Source organism: Pseudophryne corroboree, chromosome 5 (assembly GCF_028390025.1).
Source record: "Pseudophryne corroboree isolate aPseCor3 chromosome 5, aPseCor3.hap2, whole genome shotgun sequence".
Taxonomy (NCBI): domain Eukaryota; kingdom Metazoa; phylum Chordata; class Amphibia; order Anura; family Myobatrachidae; genus Pseudophryne; species Pseudophryne corroboree.
The window spans coordinates 471551866-471576139 of record NC_086448.1 but is presented as its reverse complement, the minus strand read 5'-3'; the positions used below and the strand labels follow the sequence as shown (position 1 = coordinate 471576139).

At 42.7% G+C, this 24274-nt stretch overlaps 1 protein-coding gene across 2 annotated transcripts in view; it reads left to right on the top strand.

Annotated features, from left to right (window-relative positions):
- The window catches only part of CDH18 (cadherin 18), a 947256-nt gene that overhangs the window by 250506 nt on the left and 672476 nt on the right, over positions 1-24274 (top strand). The window contains exons 1-2 of one of the 2 annotated variants that reach the window (XM_063922961.1): positions 19415-19511; positions 20836-21301. In XM_063922961.1, the coding sequence (XP_063779031.1) occupies positions 20954-21301 (348 nt within the window). In that variant the 5' untranslated portion in view covers positions 19415-19511; positions 20836-20953. Of the gene's footprint in view, positions 1-19414; positions 19512-20835; positions 21302-24274 lie in introns of those variants that run through there. The other variant, XM_063922963.1, reaches the window with a different exon arrangement.

Sequence of the window (24274 nt, the reverse complement as noted above, 5' to 3'; positions counted from 1 at the left end):
ATCTAACTCTCTCTGCACATGTTATATCTGCCCCACCTGCAGTGCACATGGTTTTACCCATTAGCTAATAAATTTGCTGCTGCGATCAGATCTGAATTAGGCCCGATAGCTCTACACTAAAAAGGTCTACAATCAAAATGTCAATCACTAATGGTAGACATGCATTAGGTCGACAGAGTCAAAGGGTCAACATGTAAAAGGTAGACAGTTCAAAAGGTGGACAGCGTCAAATGGTCGACATGACAATGGTCGACACACATATGCTCAACATATTTTTATTTTATTATTTTTTCCAACCTTTTATAATTTACCATACATATTGACTATGATTGGGAATAGTAAATTGTGCCTAACACAGCGGCAGCAGAGTCAGGCTTCTTGCATGAAGCTGCGAGCAATGCGAGGGGATGTGGTACACTAATGGGGCTTGTTTGTGGCAGAAAAGTGACAAAACACCCAAAACTAATTACTTTATTTGCGTAGCGGTCTTTTGCCCGGACACAGCTTCCTAAAAGTGCAGCAATAGAATCGCAAAAGTGACTATACTATGTTTGTGCCCAGATACATCCTTTATAGTGTGGCAGCAAGATTGGGCAGCATTACTGTGCTAAACAATATCATTATACATAAGAACCTGATCAGAAGGGAGATTGCCCCCACAGCCGCACACATACGCTTCCCCATAGCCGCACAAACACGTTGCCCCATAGCCACACACACACGCTGCCTCATAGCCACATCCACACGCTTCCCCATAGCCGCACACACATGCTGCCTCATAGCCACATCCACACGCTTCCCCATAGCCGCACACACATGCTGCCTCATAGCCACATCCACACATCCACATGCTTCTCCATAGCCACACACACACGTTGCCTCATAGCCACATCCACACGCTTCCCCATAGCCGCACACACACGCTGCCTCCATAGTCGCACACACATGCCTTTCCATAGACACACACACACGCTTCCCTGTATCCGCTCACATATGCTGCCCCATAGCCGCTCACACACGCTGCCTCCATAGTCGCACACACATGCCTTTCCATAGACGCACACACACGCTTCCCTGTATCCGCTCACATATGCTGCCCCATAGCCGCTCACACACGCTGTCCCATAGCCGCACACACATGCTACCACAGAGCCCCAAACACACGCTGGCCCATAGCCTTGTAAACACTGCCCCCATAGACTCTCTCTCTCACACACACACACACACACACACACACACACACACACACACACACACACTGCCCCATGCAGACACAATGTCCCCATGGCCCAGCACAATTTCAGTTACCCCCTGAAAATAGTTTTTTCATGGCACAGCTCTGCTCTCTCCAGTGGCAAACTTAAGGCCCTTCATAAACTTGGGCTTCAGACCCATGAAAACCTTAACCTGCACCTACCATGCTCTGCTGTTACCCAGACAGTATTGGACATTTCCAGGTGGCTCAAATGTGACCGTACTGTCAGCTGAGTGACTTCATAGGTTATATTGTCGCATACTTTCCCTGCCTGCCCAAAGTGATCTAACGACTGATGCTTCAGCTGCAGGGTTTTTTTCATGTGGGGGCAAATGTGTGTTTTTTTTACCTCTCTGTGCCAATGCGGGGACCCTTTAAAGATTTTGCTATGGGGCCCACAGAGATCTAGTTACACCCCTCCCTTTGGGATGCATGCAGACTTCACCTCACAGATGTGACAGCTGCCCTGTGTCCATGCATTCCTCAGCCTGGTATGTCTGTAGTCCTGTAGGGAGCTCAGCCTCTGCAGCTCCCCTTTTCTCAGAACGTCAGTGCCCAGGGCCAGCTCCCAACTCAGTCAGTTACTGGGGGGTGAATTGGCAGACTTCAGCCAATATGAGGGCGGGGCATCAGGTGCCACAGGTGGGCTAGGATTCAGCAGCCACAGGCCAATGGGAGAAGCTACAGATATCAGGCCAGTGATGGCATCTCACATGTATGAACGACTCTGTCTGATTGAAAGGCAGAGGTGTTCGCGGGGCGGAAGAGGGCACTGCGGCAGCGTTTTAGGGTAGTGGTCCAGACAATGCAGGCATGTCTGGACCATTTCTGGTGCGGGCTGCTGTGGCTGCATGATGTCACATGCATCCGCTGCAAGCCTAAGCATGGCTGGATGCCGTCTGCCTTAGCAGCTAGGCTACGTAGGCAGAGGGCAACCCGGAACATGCAAGAGCATCGCCATCTTGTGATGCCCTTGCATGTTTGTGGGTGGGCAGGACCTGGCATGTGGGGCACACTTGCCTTGTGCTGGACGACCCCCCAAATGTCAGAGTAAAGGGTTGTAGGTGTGCAATTTTTCAGAATATCTACAACCAATATTAATTTAGGCCCTAAATACATTATTATATGATTGGCTTGCACAGTGATTCTAGACATGAATTGCACTAATACTAGAGATTATAGTCTGGTGGAGCACAGTTCCGATTTTTTTGTCTACAGTATTTATTGACTGATTTCGGGGTGAGCCCCTGGACTTTTGCCAGTCTAGCCATCCGGTAGTTATGCCTTTGAATTTACAGTTCTCTCAATCAATCATATTGAAACCAAAAATCTATTAAAGCTCATTTTAATCTGAATACCCAATAGTCCATTTGTTTATAAATGTAGTCATTAGCTATTTATTATCAATATTTTTTTACCTTATTTTTTTTTAAAGAAACACATTTTCTAGTTTTGCAATACAGCAGTACAGTATGAATTAATAACGTCAGTAGTGTTATTGAGCCAGGAAATGCTGTAACCTTCTATAACAACACATCTTATATAGGTCAGCATACCTTGCTTTACTTAAACATCTGAGTCTTTAAAATGCAGGAATAGCTAATAATTCTTCCAACCAGCAATCTCCTTATCTTTAATCCAACATACAATTTCACCTAAGGTCTGATAAAATGGGAAATGCTCTAATCCTACATTAACTAACCAACAGGGTTGCTAGAGTAGGAGTATTATTGCTAGCTGGCATTGCCTATTCATTATTTGAGGAAACAAAATCCTAACAATGCTATTGTAGGGAGAGATTAATTTACAAACTCTACGATGTAAAACATAAAATGTGTTGAAATAGCTAAACTCGTTTACAATTCACAATAATATATAATAATACTTGATGAATAAAGATATGAAAAACAAGGCTCTTAACATAGTGGTGGGTTCACTCAGTGTGTTCCAAGATTAATTTATGCCACACAGCCAGACGTGTTTGTTTGATTTATTTACTAATTTGTACTTCATTTATTAATATTTCAGCAGGAGTCAAAAGAATTACATAAACAACAGGGCTCACCAAAAAGAAACAGCTTGCCACTGAACAGTAAACCTAATTTTTGTTCTAGCAAACTAATATATACACAGCAACAGCTAAAGATTTAGCATGAGGCAGTAACATTTTAGCTAAAGTAATTGAATATTGTAATATGAATATATATATATATATATATATATATATATGTATATATTCCGGCATTCACTCAATGGCAGATTGCTGGGGTGGTCCTTTAGAGATTTAGCTACTAAAGGCATCTCTTATATATAGGTATATAGCCACTCTCATTGTTTTGGTTTCAGAAGTATTTCATTTTATTTATAGTTGCATGCTGGATAGATGAATCAAATTACAGCCAACGTTTCGATTCCATTTTGGAATCTTTTTCAAGACAACTGTAATACTGTGTGATAAAAGAACAACATATCAGGAAAATATATACAATAACAGGTTCACACAGCAACATAGATGCCTGACAGGCCCTTATATTGGGTTGGGTACAGAATCCTGATGGTCAAAATACCAACACCGGAATCCTGACCGTCAGAATGCTGTCAGGCGGGCGTGCGGAACGAAGCCCCTTGCAAGCTTGCTATGCTTGCTGTGCTGTGGGCTCGGTGGCTTGCTTCGCTCACCACAGGTTCTGTTCCTACACCATGGGTGTTGTGGACACCAAGGAGTGGGAATATCTGTGGTGGCGCTGCAGCTATTCTGGCGGTCAGGATTCCGGCCTCAGTATTTTGACCATCGGGATTCTGACTGCTGGGATTCCAACTATATCCCCTTATACTGTATTGTGTGAAATAACACAATATCTTCAGAGATGAACAAAAAACACAAGCAGTTTATATAGGCATGTGAACTTAAAGATGCAAATATGGAACTGAACAGCTGCCTCTAGTGGACCAATAAGGCAAATATATATGGCCCATGTCTGTAATATATCATGGTAATGACACAATAAATATGCATGATGTACTGTATATCTATACAAAAGCAATAAATGTACATAACAAGAGATTATAAGAAGAATAGGTTATAAGAAGAATTATTTAGGTTATAAGAAGAATAGCGCTAGGGCGCAATAGTGCACAATATTACAGAGTATGAAAGACTGGCAGGGCCACTGTATAGAACTATATAATAGATCATAACAAAATATAAAAATGCATACATATATATTGCTGCCAACATTTTAAAATAATTTCCATCCACACTTAGCTGCTGAGCTTGTACATCTAAACTTGTCACAGACCATACTGTCTCTGCAGACCTTAGAGCACTATAATATAAATCATAACATGATGTTTAGTATATGATACAATTCTGAATAATAAATATTAACTGATTTGGCCCATGTAAGGCAAAAAGATAGGAAGAATTGGACAGCACGGTTGTTGTTGTGGTTAGCATTTCCACCTCACAGCGGACATTATCTCAATTCCTGACCAAGGCAATATTTATATGGAGTTTAGCTGTTCTTTCAATATTGACATTAGTTTCCTTCAGATGGTCCGGTTTCTTTGTACTGTCCAAAAACTGGTAGGTTAATTGGCTTTTGGCAAAAAAACAAAACCCTAGTACAGTGGTACTCAAACTGTGTGCCGCTCTTGCAGGGGTGACTTTTATTGGTGGTCCAGGATCCCAGGGAGGCTCACACCACACACACTGCACCCATGATGTTTTAATACTTACCTTTAAGGAGTCCCACAACAGGCGCAGCAGCTGCAGCAAAAATCAGTCCCAAAATGACCGCAGCGCATGAGCAGTAAGAAATTGGCGGGCACCATGTTTCTGGAGACCTGCGCAGAAGACTCCAGGCATATTGGCGGGGCCTATGGTGCCGTGGAAATCTTGTACCTCACCACACAATTGAAACTAGGATGACATATAAATACAATTTACTAAATGTAATATTTCTTTGTAATTATCTCAAAAAAACAACAAACTTTTATTCTAGGGGTGCTGTTAAAAATAGTTATGACTATCCCAGAGCTGAAAATCACCCGCTGTGAATCATTCCTAAAAAAAATTCAGTACTTTTAAATAGACAGACCAGCGCCGTAACTACGTGTGTGCCAAGGGGGCTTGGCACACAGCGCAGTTGCCCTGAGGGCGCAACGGCCAGCGGCATGTAATGAGTCAAATTGACTCATTACATGCCGCCTCTGTGTGCGCCGTGCGCGGCTGGAGGGAGAGGAGACCAGCGCCGGGTTCAAGGAGGAGGAGGGAGGGGGAGCAGGGAGCCGCAGCAGCGCTATTTGATTGGTAGTAAGCGCCGCTGCAGCATCCCCCTCTCCTTCTGTATTGGCTGCCCCCTTTTTATACAATGCGGCAGACAGGACCCCTTTTTACACATTGCGGCAGACGGTGTCCCCCTGAGAGAGAGAGAGAGAGAGAGAGAGAGAGAAAGAGAGAGAGAAAGAAAGAGAGAGAGGGATATACTTACCTTCTCCCCGCTGACAGGCTCCTCGTGCTGGCATCTCCCTCTCAGTGCAGGCAGTGAGATGAGAAGGAGGAGGAGGGAGGGGGAGCAGGGAGCCGCAGCAGCGCTATTTGATTGGTAGTAAGCGCCGCTGCAGCATCCCCCTCTCCTTCTGTATTGGCTGCCCGGCGCTGCTATGGATGCTGGGATGAAGGAACCGCATCCCAGCATCCATAGCAGCGCCGGGCAGCCAATACAGAAGGAGAGGGGGATGCTGCAGCGGCGCTTACTACCAATCAAATAGCGCTGCTGCGGCTCCCTGCTCCCCGGGAGCCGCAGCAGCGCTATTTGATTGGTAGTAAGCGCCGCTGCAGCATCCCCCTCTCCTTCTGTATTGGCTGCCCGGCGCTGCTATGGATGCTGGGATGCGGTTCCTTCATCCCAGCATCCATAGCAGCGCCGGGCAGCCAATACAGAAGGAGAGGGGGATGCTGCAGCGGCGCTTACTACCAATCAAATAGCGCTGCTGCGGCTCCCTGCTCCCCCTCCCTCCTCCTCCTTCTCATCTCACTGCCTGCACTGAGAGGGAGATGCCAGCACGAGGAGCCTGTCAGCGGGGAGAAGGTAAGTATATCCCTCTCTCTCTTTCTTTCTCTCTCTCTTTCTCTCTCTCTCTCTCTCTCTCTCTCTCAGGGGGACACCGTCTGCCGCAATGTGTAAAAAGGGGTCCTGTCTGCCGCAGTGTATAAAAAGGGGGTCTGGCTGCCGCAATGTGTAAAAAGGGGGGGGTCCTTGCTGTCGCAATGTGTAAAATGTGGTCCTGGCTGCCGCAATGTGTAAAAAGGGGTCCTGGCTGCCGCAATGTATAAAAAGGGGGTCTGGCTGCCGCAATATGTAAAAAGGGGGGGTCCTGGCTGCCGCAATGTGTAAAATGGGGTCCTGGCTGCCGCAATGTGTAAAAAGGGGGCCTGGCTGCCGCAATGTGTAAAGAGGGGGCCTGGCTGCCGCAATGTGTAAAAAGGGGTCCTGGCTGCCGCAATGTGTAAAAAGGGGGGGGGGGTCCTGGCTGCCGCAATGTGTAAAATGGGGTCCTGGCTGCCGCAATGTGTAAAGAGGGAGCCTGGCTGCCGCAATGTGTAAAAAGGGGTCCTGGCTGCCACAATGTGTAAAAAGGGGGACTGGCTGCCGTAATGTGTAAAAAGGGGGACTGGCTGCCGCAATGTGTAAAAAGGGGGCCTGGCTGCCGTAATGTGTAAAAAGGGGGACTGGCTGCCGTAATGTGTAAAAAGGGGTCCTGGCTGCCGCAATGTATAAAAAGGGGGTCTGGCTGCCGCAATGTGTAAAAAGGGGTCCTGGCTGCCGCAATGTGTAAAATGGGGTCCTGGCTGCCGCAATGTGTAAAAAGGGGGACTGGCTGCCGTAATGTGTAAAAAGGGGGACAGTGTCTGCTGTAATGTATAAAAGGGGCTCTACCTGGTGTAGTGGCGCTACTGTGCAGTGTAATTTGAATAATGTAGACTACTGTGCACTGCAGTATGAATTGCTATTATTTTGTGGCCACGCCCCTTCCCCGTGAAGCCATGCCCCTATAAATTTTTTGCGCGACGTAGGCGCGCACTGCCCCTATCTTACATGGGGGGGGGGCGCCACTGTCGTTTCTTGCACACAGCGCTAAAATGCCTAGTTACGGCACTGAGACGGACTGACCTATACAGAAAGGTAGACAGATTATATTTTTTGTCTCAGAGAAGTGATTTTAGAAAATAGCGATCTCAGTCAAATTTTCGCTCAAATACATTGGGGTCTATTTACTAAGCCTTGGTTTGAGATAAAGTGGACAAAGATAAAGTACAAGCCAATCAGCTCCTAACTGCCATGTCACAGGCCATTTGAAAAATGACAGGAGCTGATTGGCTCATACTTTAGCTCCATCAACTTTAACTCCAACCAAGGTTTAGTAAAAAGACTCCATTGTCTGCAACACATATTCTATTATACGTCACACCTTGCATTCAAGGCCTTATTCAGCTTTGATCGCTACTGCAATCACATTTTGATGATTACTGGGTCAGTTCACGTGAGCAGGGCCCATTTTGCATGTGCGCACTCGGGAGATGCGATTGCATTGCAGTGATGCAAATGCCTCTGCCTGATTGATAGGCAGAGGTGTTTGTGGGGCAGTCAGGGGCCTCAATGCGGCATTGCGGGGGCGTGGTGACAAAAACAAATGTGGGTCCGGGCCATTTATGGCCACTGCAATGAAAGAAATTGCACTGGTGCACCTGCATACACAGCCTGGCAGAGTGTGCAAAGGGCTACCTGTATTTCCCGATACCTGCATTGCGTTTACATTTATAAATGCTAACACAATGCGGGGCAACCGTTCAAATTCTGGGTGACCTTGCCTTGTGCTGGGCTGCCCCCTGATTGGTTAATTATGACCAATCTCCACAACACTAAATACTCATAGTTTGTCTTATTTTTTTCTAGCAGTTAAGGTGTGCCTTTGTTTTCCCTTCACCTTAATCGTAGTTAATCGTTAATATGTGTCAGTCACATTGAATACTTTGAAATATTAAAGGCATTACTGTGTAATTTACTATGGGTACAGCAGATGCTAGGTTAGTCCTTCACAATTGGTACAAACTCTAACTGTGTGATTTTGCTCTGCATCAGTTAGGAAATGCTTTTAAAATAACTTTTCTACTCAAACATACTTTATATTGTTTTATCTGTATATACTGTGTAGGGGTCTTTCTTTGCTCATCTGTTTAAGATAATCAATAATAGGCCTGATTCAGAGATGTATGCAATTCCAATATGGGTGTAGTATGGGATGCCGGCGGCCGGGCTCCCGGCGACCAGCACACCGGCGCTTGGAGCCCGGCCGCCGGCATACCGACAGCGTGGCGAGTTCAAATGAGCCCCTTGCGGGCTCACTGCGCTCGCCACGCTGCAGGCACAGTGGCGAGTTACGCGCACCACGCTATTTTATTCTCCCTCCAGGGGGTCGCAGACCCCACGAGGGAGGAAAAGTGTCGGTATGCCGGCTGTCGGGATGCCGGCGCCAGTATACTGTGCGCCGGGATCCCGACAGTCGGCATACTGAAGACCACCCTTCCAATATATATGCAGTTAAGCGATTATCGTCAGCAATGTAAATGCAATACAAAGCAATGCAAAGTACTTTTGCAATGAGGATTTGATAGCAAATTCATTGACTATCAGGAACCAGGATCCATTTAGGGCAGTTGCTAGGAGTGTTGGCAAACATGCAGGTGTATCACGGCCATTATTGCAGCATATTTCAGCCCACAACTGTGATCCTTTACGCAGAGAACATGGTGCCAACATTTCTGTTCCCTGTGGCCATTTTGCATTACTATAGGGTCACTCAGATGGTTGATTTTCGAAGGATGTGAGACTACTGCTGCAAGTTTGTACACAGATGCTGCTATTATTAAGGCCGCCCAGAGGCGGAACTACCATTGGTGCAGCAGGTGCATTGCACTGGGGCCCCTGAGGACTAAGGAGCCTACTGTTGAGGCTGCTGTGTTCCTGCCCCAAGCAAGGTACATGCACCTTCCTCTCCGCACTGAGCAGGACAGTGTGTTTGTACCCCTGTCACCCAATGCCTCCCCATCACCCTCTGCCTTCTCCTGCCTTATGATGTCACCCTCTGCTCTCCCTGTCACCCAGTGCCTTGTGGCATATTGTGAACTTGGGTTGGGGTGGAGGAGGGGGGCCCCAGTTAAATTTCTGCACCTGGGCCTACCACTCACAAGTTCTACCACTAAGGCCACCAATGGGCGTCTCAAACCATTTCCAGGCGGTGGCAACATTAGCATATTTCCATACATCCACTGCATATGGGATCACAGCTGCAAATGCATTAGCCTACATCTCTGAGTCAGGCCCAGTGTACATAGGTCGGAGCCCTGTAGATAATGATAAACCAAAGTCCCCCAAAATTAAATGTTTCCTGTTTTACAGATATTTACTGTTATATATTCCTTGTAATCCCATAACATTGCAATGAAATATATTTGTTCTCTTAAGTAGATGATTACCATATATATGCCACAGTATTTTTGGAGCCGTGAGAGATAGTGACAGTTTGTCAGAGGTAAAACTATGACTAGGTACACACCTGAGAAGTATGTTGGTGGAACCTCCGTCGCGTGACAAATGGCTGATCGACTTATTGGACACTTGATATGTCATTCCTGTCATGCAGGGAGGGCATTTGATTTAGCCCACACGACACTGATGTTGGACCCCCAGCATGTGTATGGGAGATCGGCAGGGTGAACACAATATCATTGATGCACACACGCCGACGTGCCCACAATATATTGGATGTTCAATTATATTATCCAGTGTACTGTATACCAGGCATAAGGAGTGCCAGCTGTTGGGTGTGCATGGTAGTGCCTGGCTGGGAGGGAGTGCCTGTTAGCCCCCTCCATCAAATGAGGGAAAGAGATCCTGAGTGAGCCATCAGAGACTAAGGGGGGCTATTCATGAAGTAGTGAAAAGAGCTGAGAAGTGAGCCTGTGGAGAAGTTGCCCACGGCAACCAATCAGCTGCTCCGTACAATTGTATAGTATACAAATTATAAATGTTACTTCAATGCTGATTGGATGCATGGGCAACTTCTACAAGAGACTGCACATCAGGATCCTGGTGGTCAGGAGACCAGCGTCAGGATCCCAACAGCCGGGATAACAGTGGCGAGTACAGTGTGTCCCCTCACGGGCTCGCTGCACTCGCCACGCTTTGGGCCCGGTGGCGACCATCTGTATTTCACAGGGTGTCAGGATCCCGACAGCCAGCAAATTGAATGACTCCCGCACACACAAACTGCTGGGACAGTTTGCATATAATATGGAAACCAAATTACACCTCAGAGATAGACACCAAATTAAATAGCTCTCTGCTAATGCAAAATATGTTTATTTTAAATAAAGTTTTATGTCTACCTCAAGTTTTAATATACAAATTTGGCATCCTTGTAAGACCAACTGACAGGAAATAAAGACCTGATTCACTAAAATATTGATAGCATAAGGGAGCATATTCAGTGAAGTGTAGCTTTAGGCTGACTAATTTACACTGAAGCTAGGCAGTGAGAAAAGACTATAAAAAGATTCAACTATACTAATGTCTTATCATCTGACTGCTGCTACTAAAACCCAGATCATTTTTTTGATGCTGAAGATAGGGGATATTTCCACTATATGTCCACGTTAGATCTGAAAAATGGACTTCATTATCCTCTGTTCCTAGTGGTCGCACTGCACACTTTATCTGTGTTGATATAAATGTGTGAGCTTAAATTTGATGTTTTAGGCTTTGAATTCTTTATTCTAACACCAGTTAAAAGCCCGTCAAAATGACGGACACCAGGGCTGGATTATATTAGGAGGGCGGTTGCTACTCACACAGGAGCTGCCGGGTTTCTGTCCTGTGTCTGGGAGCCGGGGCTTTGTCATGCTGAGTGTGTGTGTGTGTATGTAGAGGACACCAGCAGCCATCAGCAGCTGGCCGGAGGGGTCTGGTCATGGTCTGTGTGCGATGTGGGAGGGGCACGCACACCCCTCCATTGGTGCGCAGTATATATAAAGCAGCTGAGCCAGTTATCTGCCTGCTCCTCACCCACATCATCTGCAGCCCCAGTACCGACCCTTCCTCCTCCCGGTCACCGCACTGCTCACCCAACACAGGGTCTCACCTCTTCTTGCCAGACTGATTCACCATCTCCCCCTGCTGGTAAGTGGCCACACGTGTCACTGATGCCTCCGCTCTGAGCGCTATGGAACAGTCTGGTGGTTCCTGCATCTGTCTCCTGGTTACTGCTGCTACTTGTTGCAGAGTCCCAGGATGGCAAGTAACCTGGGGTAGCAGCATAGTATATGGAGGAGGGAGTGCAGAGTATGTAGTATATGGCAGAAGCAGTATATAGAGGAGGGGGTGCCTTGTATATAGAGGGCACTATATGGAGGGGTATGGGGGTGCACTGTGTATATAGGGGCAGTATATGCTGTGAGGTGCAGAATCTGAAAGAGGATGCACTGTACATAGGGGCAAAATATGGTGTGGAGTGCATTGTACATAGGGAGTGTGTGTGTGTGTGTGTGTGTGTGTGTGTGTGTGTGTGTGTGTGTGTGTGTGTCTGTCCATGTCACACAGCACATAGAGGTGAGTATATTGAAAAAAACAGCATCTCTCTCTCCACTGCCCCTACAACTCCACTCTCTCCAGTCCCTATCTAACCCAACACCCACCACCTCTCCACTGCCCCTATCTGCCCTTACCCTCTCTCTTCCCAGTCCCTATCTGCCCCAACTCTCCTGCCCTCTTTCTTTCTCCCCCAGTCCCTATCTGCCTCTACCCCCACTATATCTCTCCAGCACCCTCTCTCCGTATGCAACAAATCTGAAGGTCAGATCAGTATTATTAATATTACCAGCTGAAGTTTAGGAGGCTGTAAAATCTCCCTGCAGTTTCGCTTTCAGTGTCAGCACATAACAAAGGTTAGGAGCAGGGTTGGCTTTTATTATATAGGATGTATGCATTTTTTTTTGTAGATATTTTAGTGTAAGTGTATGTTAGCATAGGTGTGTATGTAGTCAGTGGTGTAGAAATTTATGGGTCCTTAAACAACAATTATATTATATATCATCACATGTCATAAGAAGGTGGGGCAGTGTTTAAGAATATGTAAAATAAAATGTGCATTCTATTCTGGTGTAGTGAATTATATATACATTTAGTAATGTAAAAAAGTATTTACCAAAACTTTGTTTTCACAATGGAGAAATTGAAATTTATAATAAAAGTAGACTAAAGGCTGTAGCAAATTACCTCATTATATTTTCTTGCTAATTTACTGCATTATTTATCATTAAAGTAAACCTCAGCTATATTGACAATGGGGAAATAGTTCCTTTATAAACTGTGTTACTTTGCAGGGAAGGGAGGAGGGTACTGTAGTTGTGACATGCCCCATGTGTACTGGATAAGGGGTCTCCTGAGCTGACTCTCAGTGGACATCTTTTAAAATCACAGAACTGTGGAAGCAAGGCCAATAAAGATAAGTTTTCCTTAGGAATATACCTGGTCTATTAGTAATACCATCACCTATACTATTATTATTATTATTATTATTATTATTATACCAGTTATTTATATAGTGCACACATATTCTGCATCGCTTTACAGAGAATATTTGGTTATTCACATCAGTCTCTGCCCCAGTGGAGCATAAAATTAACATTCCCTACCACATGTACATGCGCACACATTCATACTAAGATAATTTTGTTGGGATCCAATTTAACCTACCAGTATATTTTTGGATTGTGGGAGAAAACTGGAGTACCCGGAGGAAACCCATGCAAGCATGGGGACAATATACAAACTCCAAACAATTGGGGCCATTGTGGGAATTGTACCCATGATCTCAGTGCTGTGAGGTAGTAATGCTAACCATTACACCTACAACCTCCATGCTGCCACAACTATACTATACTATACTATACTATACTATACTATACTATACTATAACCTATAGCATCAGGTGAGCAGGTGGTACACTGTAAAATAATATCATTAAAGGACCTCCACACCATACTGATTTCTGTTTAAAGCACAGATTTGATATGGCAAAGAATTAAAGTAAATGTTTTTTGTCCCAGATACTGCTTGGAACTTGCGGGCTTTCACTGAAATCAGGAGGTGAATGGCTGCATAAGAGGGCTATCACTTTATCTCCTTAATCATGTTTTAAAATGATTGACTTCTTTATGATATAAACAGGTCCTGACAACCTGTAAGGTGATATGAAATTGCAAATCCAAGCATACCAGGTGCAAGAAAAAAATGTGTGAAAAGTCTATAGTTTGGGAACCCTAAGTACCCAAACCTGGACTTTAGATGCCCAGTAGAGATTTTTAAATGGGTTTAGCAGCTTTGCTTGGCTAAACCAGGTGCTTTCAGCCGTGTTTAATGTTAATGGTCTGATCAGGGCAACAATTGAATTGCTCTCATAGGCATTCATTACTATAGATGGCCAGCAATGAGTGTAAAGCGCAATTGAATTCCCCCATTGATCACAACATTTTTTTTGTAAACAATATTTGCAGTTTTTCCTTCAGGGATTAACACAAAAAGATGCCTGGGGCTACTAACTAGTGAGCAAGCCATATAAAGCTGCCCATGGAAGAAGCAGCTGGTCCTGAGATCTATGCCTGCAGACCTGAGGGTTTTTTGTGGTGTGCAATATAGATATATATTTATATACATATAGTCATGTTGGATTTGAGGAGCCTACACACTGCACACATGTCAACCATCTGATCTTTACTTTATTACTCCTCCTGATGTCATATCGAGATCATACATGCCTCAGTTTCTTTCTAGGTCTCCAAGTTATAAAATTGTGAAAATGCGATCCAAATTTAAAGTGTAGTTTTTGCGTGATGCTGGAATGAACAAACAGACAAACTCCATGGATCATAAATATTCCCTAGAAGTATATTTAAAAAAAAATGCTACAGTACAACACAACCCTTGTAGTTTTATTATATATATATATATATATATATATAAAACAACAGAAGGACCCCGGCACTCCGGACTGATGCAAAATCCTGCTCCGGTGCCTTCCCTTCAGGGCTTGTTACCACTGATCAGCATATGTTACCTTAGAGAGGGCGGCACTCAAAGACTTGGCAAAAAAGAAGTGAATGAAAAACCCCCGCAGGGCAAGATTGCCCTGCGGGGGTTTTTCATTCACTTCTTTTTTGCCAAGTCTTTGAGTGCCGCCCTCTCTAAGGTAACATATATATATATATATATATATACAGTATACATATACGTATGTAAAATGCCTATTTTATTGACATTTTCATCAGGACATAATGTAGGTATTGATGGCATTGAAACTTTGATCACCTTATCTGGCCATCTTGAGTGAGATTTATTATGGGGTAGGAGTGCCGCACCTGAGGTATAGTGTATCGTTATCTAATGTGGAGGCACCCAGCCAAGTAATCTGTGTTAAAGTGAATGCCAGGCCCTATGGAGGTATATATATATACACACACACACACACACATTGGTGTTTCTGTAATGGGTGCAATGTATGTGGTGCACACCGTACATACTGCACCCATATTTTAATACTTACCTTTCCGAAGTTTAACATCGGGCACTGCAGCCGATGCACCCAAAATGGTCACTATGCATACACAGTAGTGAAATTGGTCTCTGGAACATGGTGGGCACAATGTTTCCGGAGACTTGCGCATGCATAGTAGACTCAAGCACAATGCCGGAGACTACTACGCCCTACAGAGGAGGGGGCCCACCCAAAGTCTGCACAGGGGCACCTGTATACTACTATATTGCTGGCTGGCTCTTTGTCCTGTACACTAAAGCAAATATCATATAACAATCCTGTTTATCATAATTAAGAACATTACTCACACATACCTGTAAAAATTATATTCCATATACTGTTTATACAATATTCGGGGTTGTTAAAAATGAACCTGCAAAATGTATATTTGTAATAACACACAGATTGAGATATTTGCTTGCACAAGGTAGATAAAGGAAAAAGCTATTTTCTTGCAATGAGTAACTGCACATTTGTACTTTGCTAGTGACTATCCCATAAGATGTTGTCTTATTTACGCTCTGCAATTATCAGCCCAAGAGATTGGAGAGATACTGTGTTAGTATTTGGTATTTCTTTTATGAGGTGTAGTTTTTTTTTTCAATCCTGTTCATGACAAAACACCAATAAACATTGATCCTGGAAAAGCATGTGCTTGACTTTTGGTAAAGTAAGAATGAATCATCTGTTTTTAAATGCAGTTACAATGGGGGGAAAAATCAGATAGCCATCTGTGTTCCCAGTGGAATGAATGTTCTTATGCATGAGTTAAATAGATGTGTTGAAAATGGAGGTAAACGTAATAAATAAACAAATAAAACCTACTATCATGCTAATTATGTACTAAATCAGAACTATTCCTTTTTAGTATACTACAGTATATTATAAAGTGGGGTTACATGTTTTGGAGTAAAAAGGAGTAATGTCAATGGCGATGAACAAAGCACCTATTAGAAAATGAATATACCTGAACTGAGACAATTGGGAAACAGAGAAGATATTTGCTGTTATCGGCCTTGAGTGTCGGTTTTCTGGCTGACAAAGGAGGTTACATGGGGGTAAATTTACTAAGGTGGGATATTTTTAGAACTGGTGATGTTGCCCATGGCAACCAATCAGATTCTACTCACCATTTATCTAGCTGCTTCTAGCAGATAATAGATATAATCTGATTGGTTGCTATGGGCAACATCACCAGTTCTAAAAATCTCCCACCTTAGTAAATTTACCCCTTGGTGTCAGAAAAAAGTATTACCAAGCAGAGACTCCTCAATAGAGCAGAGATGAGAGATAACAGAAGCATTCCATCAAAGGGTCCAATTCAGACCCGATTGCTAGTCTGCATTTTCTCACAGCCTGCGATCAGATCTGAACCGTGCATGGGTATGCACCGCAATGCGCATGCACAACGGACCGCAGCAACGGGGATTGCTTGTCAACGACGGGATGGTGCAAAAATTCAGAACACACCAGCGATCGCAAGGAGATTGACAGAAAGAGGGCGTTTGTGGGTGACAACTGACTGTTGTCAAGGAGTGTCCAGAAAAACGCAGGCATGTCCAAGAGTTGGAAGGGAGGGTGTCTGATGTCAAATCCGGTCCCTGACAGGCTGAAGTGATTGCAGCAGCTGAGTAAGTCCTGGGCTGCGCAGAGACTGCACAAAATCAGTTTGTGCAGCTCTGCTACACATGCATCGCACACCTGCACAGTTAAAATACACTCTCCCTGTAGGCAGCGACTATCCAATTGCAGGGCTGCAAAAATCGCTGCCCAGCAATCAGGTCTGAATTACCCTCTTAGTGTGGATTGCATTCATGATGCTGTATGCGAAATGATGGCTCAGTTATGCTGGATGGCTGGAGTAATTCATGTTTCTGTTAGTCATAACATCCCTTAATGTTAATCCCACCTCCATAGTATTGTCTCTCATTTCAGCAACCATTGGTAATCTAGGGCTAAGTGTTGCTGCAGTAACAACAGTTCCAGGGCCAGAGAATGAAGACCTTGTTGCAATCTCAGAAGGCTATGTGGATTTAGGGATCCTTGGTTGTTTTTCTTTTCTTGTGATCACAGATGCTGCCTCACTTATATGGCAGAAACACAAGGCTGTGATTATTCATGCTGGGGGTGACGTATTTGCGGGAGCCTGCACTCCATGCGATCCTATGGATTGCGGGTGCATACACAGTGCAGAAATGCACCCACAGGCAAAATAGTCATGGCAAATGAGCCGTAGACATCTGCAATTGCGGGTAAGATGAAGCAGAACTCATCTGTACAGTTTGGCAATGGAATTAAACGCATATTAAATGCATTTTTTGTTATTGGTATTATAATTATTGTTATTATTACTGCCCTGTATATGGTGTCACAAGGGTTCTGCAGCACCCAGTTACAGAGTACATAAACAAATAAGCAAAACAAGAAAAAAGTGACTTACAGTTCAAGACAATATAGGACAAGTACTGGGTATATAAGCGTAGCTGCAAAAAAAGATCAAGTAAATGTTTACTCTTCTAAGATCTATATGACTTGGCACATTTTAAATTAGCCCCACATCCACAGAAGCATGGTTTTGCCAAGGAGCACAGTTACTTTCTCCAGGGACGGCTTGAGGTGCCGTTCAAGCAGAGGCACCACACATGGGTACTACCTCAAAGAGGGTACAGTGTGGCTGCATCTGCCAGGATTCATTACTGTGCTAGATGCAATTGTGTTCTGGCCATGCAGTGCTGTGCATGACATCGGGTCCTGTCATCTCCAAGGAGGAGGTGGCGCTGGGAGGGTGGACAGTTTTGAATAGTTTATGAACAGTTCACTAGCACACAGATATCCCCATTGCTTGTGAGTTGCACCATCACAAAGCCATGTTACACACTGTTGGCCCCACATCGGAAGTGTATGACTTTAGAGTGATGATATGACCAAAATATAATACAGGCAACTGTCACTACTCACTGGCACTATTTTATTCCATCAGTGAATCACAAGGACTGCTGCTCGCAAGGTAGTGTCACTCACATTTTTTTGGAGACAGACTGGGCTGTTGTCCAATAAGCAAAGAGCAAATCTATTATTTGCTGTGGTTTATATCACTGGCGCTGAACCTATTGGCGTGTATGCATACAAGACATTGCACCCCTGATGTTTTAGATATAATAGCATTATCACTGTCATTCTCGAGGGTGCCAGTAGACCTTGTGCCGGCCCTGACTTGCTCCAAGTCCTGGTAGCAGCTACCAACCCCGATTCTCAGACATCTCTTTCATACATACACAGCTTATTTTACTCCTTCTTATCAAGTGTCTCAGCATACTGTAGCTAACAAATACACATTGATATTACATGTTATGATACCTAAATAAATTTCCAGGTACTGTTATTGTCAATCGCATTGAAATAAATGGGTGCATATCCAGGCACATTCGCATAAAAATCATCAGCAATTATTGTCTCAATCAGACCAGCTTCACACATCATTTTATGCCAATGATTGCACCCCAAAATAGTATTTTCCCAGTAAAATTCAGGTATGTTTAATGAAATTTGAGGCATACTGTACTGTATGCAGAAAAACTGATGTAAACAGTCTCTGCACTGTATTTTTACAATGTTCTTGGTAAGACAACAATCGATGTTTGAAAAGTTTGTTCTCCGCCCATACCTAAGTCAAGTGTTTGAAATGGGGATGACTAGTGACAACACCGCTTGACTGTAAGTTGTAACTCAAAAATTGGGTTCTAACTATATAAATAATTCGGTAGTGGTTAGGACTGCCATCAGAAATCGTGCATGGGATTGACAAAATAGGCATACCCCTCCATGTTCCATCTATATTATAGTAACAATAGAATCTGCACCACCTGTATTATAGTAAAAACATAATCTGTGTCACCTGTATTATACAGGGTGTTCGGAAAGTCACTGTGCACTTATGTATATTTAGTAACACACATGTTTCAATATATAATACATGATGCAAACACGAATGATAATTATAAACAATGTTGAAAATGACCACCGTTAGCATCAAGACAGGCTTGGATCCTATTTTTTTATTTCTAAACACCTCTATATACATACTGTAAGTGCAGAGTGACTTTCTGAACAAAATATGGGGTCTTTTCATAAAGCAGTGAAAACAGCGGAGAAGTGAAGCAGTGGAGAAGTTGCCCATGGCAACCAATCAGCTGCTCCGTATAATTTTATAATATGCAAATTAGAAATGTTACCTCAATGCTGATTAGCTGCCATGGGAAACTTCTCCACAGCTTCAATTCTCCACTGTTTTCACTGCTTTATAAAAAGTGCACAGTGACTTTCCGAACACCCTGTAGAACAATGGAGACTGTCCCATCTTTATTATAGTAGCAACAGAGTCTGTGCCAACTATATTATAGTAACAATGGATAATGTTCCATCTGTATTATAGTAACAACCAATGGTGGCTCCAGAGGTGGGGCTGCAGCGCAGTTCAAAGTTCAAATAAGGGTGCACACAACTGGCAGTGGGTCAGTTTGGGATGACAGTTGGTGGCAATAGGTATGGCTCCCCTGTGTGAACTTTGGACTGCATTGCAGCCTCACCTCTAGAGCCACCACTGGTAAGAACAGTGTCTCCATCACCTGTATTTTAAAATTAGGACAGTAAAGTGTAACCCACCTGTACAGTGTTAAAACAGCACCAGTCTGCTCCAACTGTACTATAACAAGGAATCAGTGGCTACTTCCTCTGTAGCAACCTGACACCAGGGCTGTTCAGCCTATAGAATAATAATAACAGCATCACCTGCTGGGGTAGATGTACATTGGTCGTTATGGGGGAGAAGAGGTATCAGCATTGCTATGTGCACTAATACCGCTTCTCCCCCGTGTATGAGGGAGGAGACGTGTGCTTAGTGACAGCGGCGCTACGGACCTGACCAGTCGAGTTACCACTCTCCTCCCTTCCCTCACTTACATCCCCCCCCCCCCCCCGATTTTATCTCTCTTTCCAACTTATCTCTCTTTACTTGCTTCTCTCTTTTCCTGTTCTTTCTTTCAAGGAAAATTAGATAAGACTAGATTAGATATGTGTTCAGTGACTGCCTTTTGTTTCCAGTTTACTTTTTTCTCTGTTATTGCTTGAAAGTTCTATTGGACCTCTACACAGGTCATTTGTGTAATGTGTCTCATCTTACCAATAAAATATATTATAAAACAAAAGAAAATGCCCATTGACCTCCTGAACTGAGGACATGTATGGTAAATATAGGGAGATCACTCAGCAGCCAAGCCATCTTGTAGGAGTCTTACTGCGGACAGCAGGGGCTGCTGGGATATGTCATTTTTAAGTAGATATTAGCTTGAGTCTGATGAGAAAGATGGCAATTCTGTCTCACTTTATTGTAAGAGCCAGGGTTGGGCCCCCTGTGTTTCTTGGTCCAGGACTCCAGTCCCTGCAGTCCACCCTTGATGGCAGCCCTGGTAGTGGTATAATGAAAATAAATGACATAATTTGTTTTGATGCAGATAACCTCTAAGACACAACAGTTCCTAGTTTTGCTGAGAATACTTTGCAATATTGATTTGTCACTTATAAAACATAAGTAAAATAATTATTTATAATATTATATAATATCGTTTAGGAAACATACTGTAGAGACCCACAAAAATATAATGAAATCAAAGTTTTCACCTGTATACTTGATCTATAAGGGTTATTGTCTACTTATTGTAGAAAATATACCACAATAACTTACAAAGACATGTTGCCAGTATTCACAATATTTGCAGTGTGCACAAAATGATAATGTGAATGAAATAAGGTAATATTGCTATCCAAAATTTTTCTTTATTTATTTAACTAAAGTATTTTAAAAAGTAAATAATTGCAATATCTGTGAAATTAATATTCTGAATGTGATTTTTTTTTCCTCTCTCCATTAGATATAAGATGCTTCTCTTCTGGGCAACGTTATAAAGAATACTACAAAAACTCTGGGCAGACTTATTTATTTCAGGATGTAAATACCTTATTGCTGTTAAAAGTCAATAAAAACAATGGATGCACACAGAAGACCATGCTGGACTGTATTACCAGATAGAGTTTAGCTTTGTGCCAAGCATATCCAGGAACAGTTGGATTAAAATTAGCAAATCTGTTAAGAAGGCAATACTTCCTACAATGAGATTTACAAGCACATCTGGTATCTGTCCGGTTCTAGTATGTCTCTGTTTTGTGCAGAGATGCTATGGAGCGACACATCATACCTCTATAAAGGTGACCAGAAATCAAACCAAACACATAGAAGGAGAAACAGAAGTTCACCATCGGCCAAAACGTGGATGGGTATGGAATCAGTTCTTTGTTTTAGAAGAACATATAGGACCAGACCCACAGTATGTTGGCAAGGTAAAACTATTCACAGCCTTATGTATATCATGTATTATGTAGCTATTTTTTATTTCTTTTTCAATATTTTATCTTTAGAATAAAAAAAAAAAAAAAATATATATATATATATAGAGAGAGAGAGAGAGAGAGAGAGATCTATTAAACATTACTTCAAGATCAAAAATTTATATAACAATGTTATAATACCACAGGCACTACCATGAGAGGTTCTAACCAATCAGCTGCAATAATGGTAGGGAGGCAGTTTCCCAATAACAGTGGAATGGAAGAATATAAATACGCAGCACTACTATCATGTAATCAAATCCAAATAAAATATTTATGTCTAGCAGAAATATCAGTTTTAATACACAAATACAATTAAAACTAGGCAAATAAAATAGCCTCAACATGGGAATAAAAGTTCAAAAGTGTTAGGCAGGTCTCTGGACATAGCAATTGGTCCAGTACTGGGAAGTTATTGAACAGTTCAACAATAAAGCTCGTAGGGTCTAGTTTTAATTGTCTTTATACTGGAGTATTAAAACTGCCATAACTGTTTGACATAAAAAAATTATTTGGATTTGATTACATGACAGTAGTGCTATATATATATATATATATATATATATATATATATACCAAACAGAAAACCCAGCACTCTCCTAAGCAGCTTCATTCACCTTAATGCTTTAATATACATCTAAATAAACAATGGGGTTTTGGTTTATGAATTGTACAATGCATGTAAGCTTGCGGCCCACTCCACGGGACCCCATTTCACCGCAAGTCCTACTCTATCACAAACTTTCACATAGATTTTATAGAAACCTGGCAACTGCTGTCTCATAGAGGAAAATGTGCTTATCTGGTTTAAAGCTTACCTGCCACACTTATGGCTTTTAAAAGGTAAGACAGTCACCAACACAAATAACACAACTACACAAGTGTGCTTACCTGGTTTACAGCTCACCTGCCAACAGACTACTGGCTTTCAAAGTGAGACAGTCACCAACACACCTAAATAGCAGCTGATCCAGGTTAAAGGTAAATGAGCTTAGGGGTGCATGAGAGAGAGATATGGTCACAAATGGGCCAATTAAAAATTAACCCTGTTATACAAACACGAGGAACCACTGCACTCGCCATTCCCAGGGGTTGGGGTGCGGTGGGCTGTATATATATATATATATATATATATATACTTGAACACAAAAACGGCGGCACTCAGGAGGCAATGATGCGGTGAAACAAATAGGTGCTTTACTTCAACGTTTCGGGGTTCGAAACCCCGTCTTCAGGATACACACAGTGAAAACGTGCAAAAATAACTATTTAAATACCTTACCTGGCGTCTCCCTGGCCGTCCTCGCCGCGCCTCCGCTCGGTTTCCGGGATACAGGCTTCCGGTCCCAGGCGCGATCACATGACCGGATGCCCGCTCACCAGGTCGTCATCGGTGGGCGTGGGGGAGTGTTGCCAGGATACACCTGACAACAAAAAGTGCAAGAACATTGTTACGTGCTTGAATAATAATAAGCAATATAAATTATTTTAAAACATCTAAAAAACTGTTGTAAGACAGGCTAGCAATCACACTGCCTGAGTAGTGAAAAAATACTTAGTGTCAATAACCTAATCATCAAACATTATATATATCACAGTGATACATTTATGCTAATCTTTATAATACTGAGTGAATTGAAATACTGAGTGGATTAAAAACATGAATTAAAAACATATTTGGCACAGTGTTCCGTGACCATACAGCTACAACTTGTCACTTTGTGTTGCCTATTAGTTATTATCTTAGAACTGCTGGACATCTGGCACATCTCTACCATTTAAATATTCCATTCAGGGAACAGGACTATGTTATCTCCAACGAGCCTTATGTTCCATAAATGATAAATGCCAATTCATTGGTCTATCAAGCAGTGTAGGCATAATGTCATCATTAATTGCGCACATCTCTGGCCCCCTCACTGGGACCTATAAATCCTCTGAGGTAGGTATAGCCCATATAGGGCAATATTTCAAATAAAATTGCTCATCCCTAGGGATTCATTGAGTCCCTTTGGACTAAGTGTGTTAAGCATTAGAATCCACCTCGTTTCTAATTGGAGCAGATGTTTCGCCCTGTCCCCCCCTCTGATCGAGAAGGGGGCCTGGTCTATGATGCGGTACCTAAGTGTGGCCAGGCTATGCTTAGCTACTGCAAAGTGTCTGGCTACTGGTTGCTCGCTTGTACCCGTATTTATGGCTGCTCTAATGGCTGACCTGTGTTGGGTCATCCTGACTTTAAAAATGCATTCAGTTTTCCCTACATAATGTTGCCCGCAGGGACATTTAAGCAAATATATCACAAACTTAGAATTACAGTTGACCGACGAAAATGTTATAAAACACATTTAAACGTTGACCGCAACTTTCAGACTTGCTTGTCTGTTTTTTTCTGCGCCGTGAGTGCCGCCCAACTTTGCATTCTATATATATATATATATATATATATGATCAAGATCATAACTATGTAAGAATTATTGTAAGAATTCCTATAAAATGAAAAATGCAAGAAAATAACCCACAGGTGTTATTCACACATTTTAGAATGGCTACGGTATTTAGATATTTCACAAGTACATTGATATGTCAAGAAATTATGTTATGCAACAATAGATATTTGGCAGGCTAATTAATTTCTAACACATTTCTGAATTATCAATAGTTATAGCGATCAAAGACACCATTCACATGTTATACAATAGATGCTTGTCTAATCTGGACAGTATTGTATAGCCCATATGAGAGTATGAATATTTTCTTTGAAAAGAAAAAGAAGAGAAATTCCTTACCTATTTAATGTGTTTTAAAATAAATTGCATCTTATACATTTAAGATACAAAATGTTGCCACAAAGAATAATTTTCATTTTGGTAGGTATTAGGTGTAATCTTTTAAATTATTGAGATTTTTTATTTAAAAATATAAATA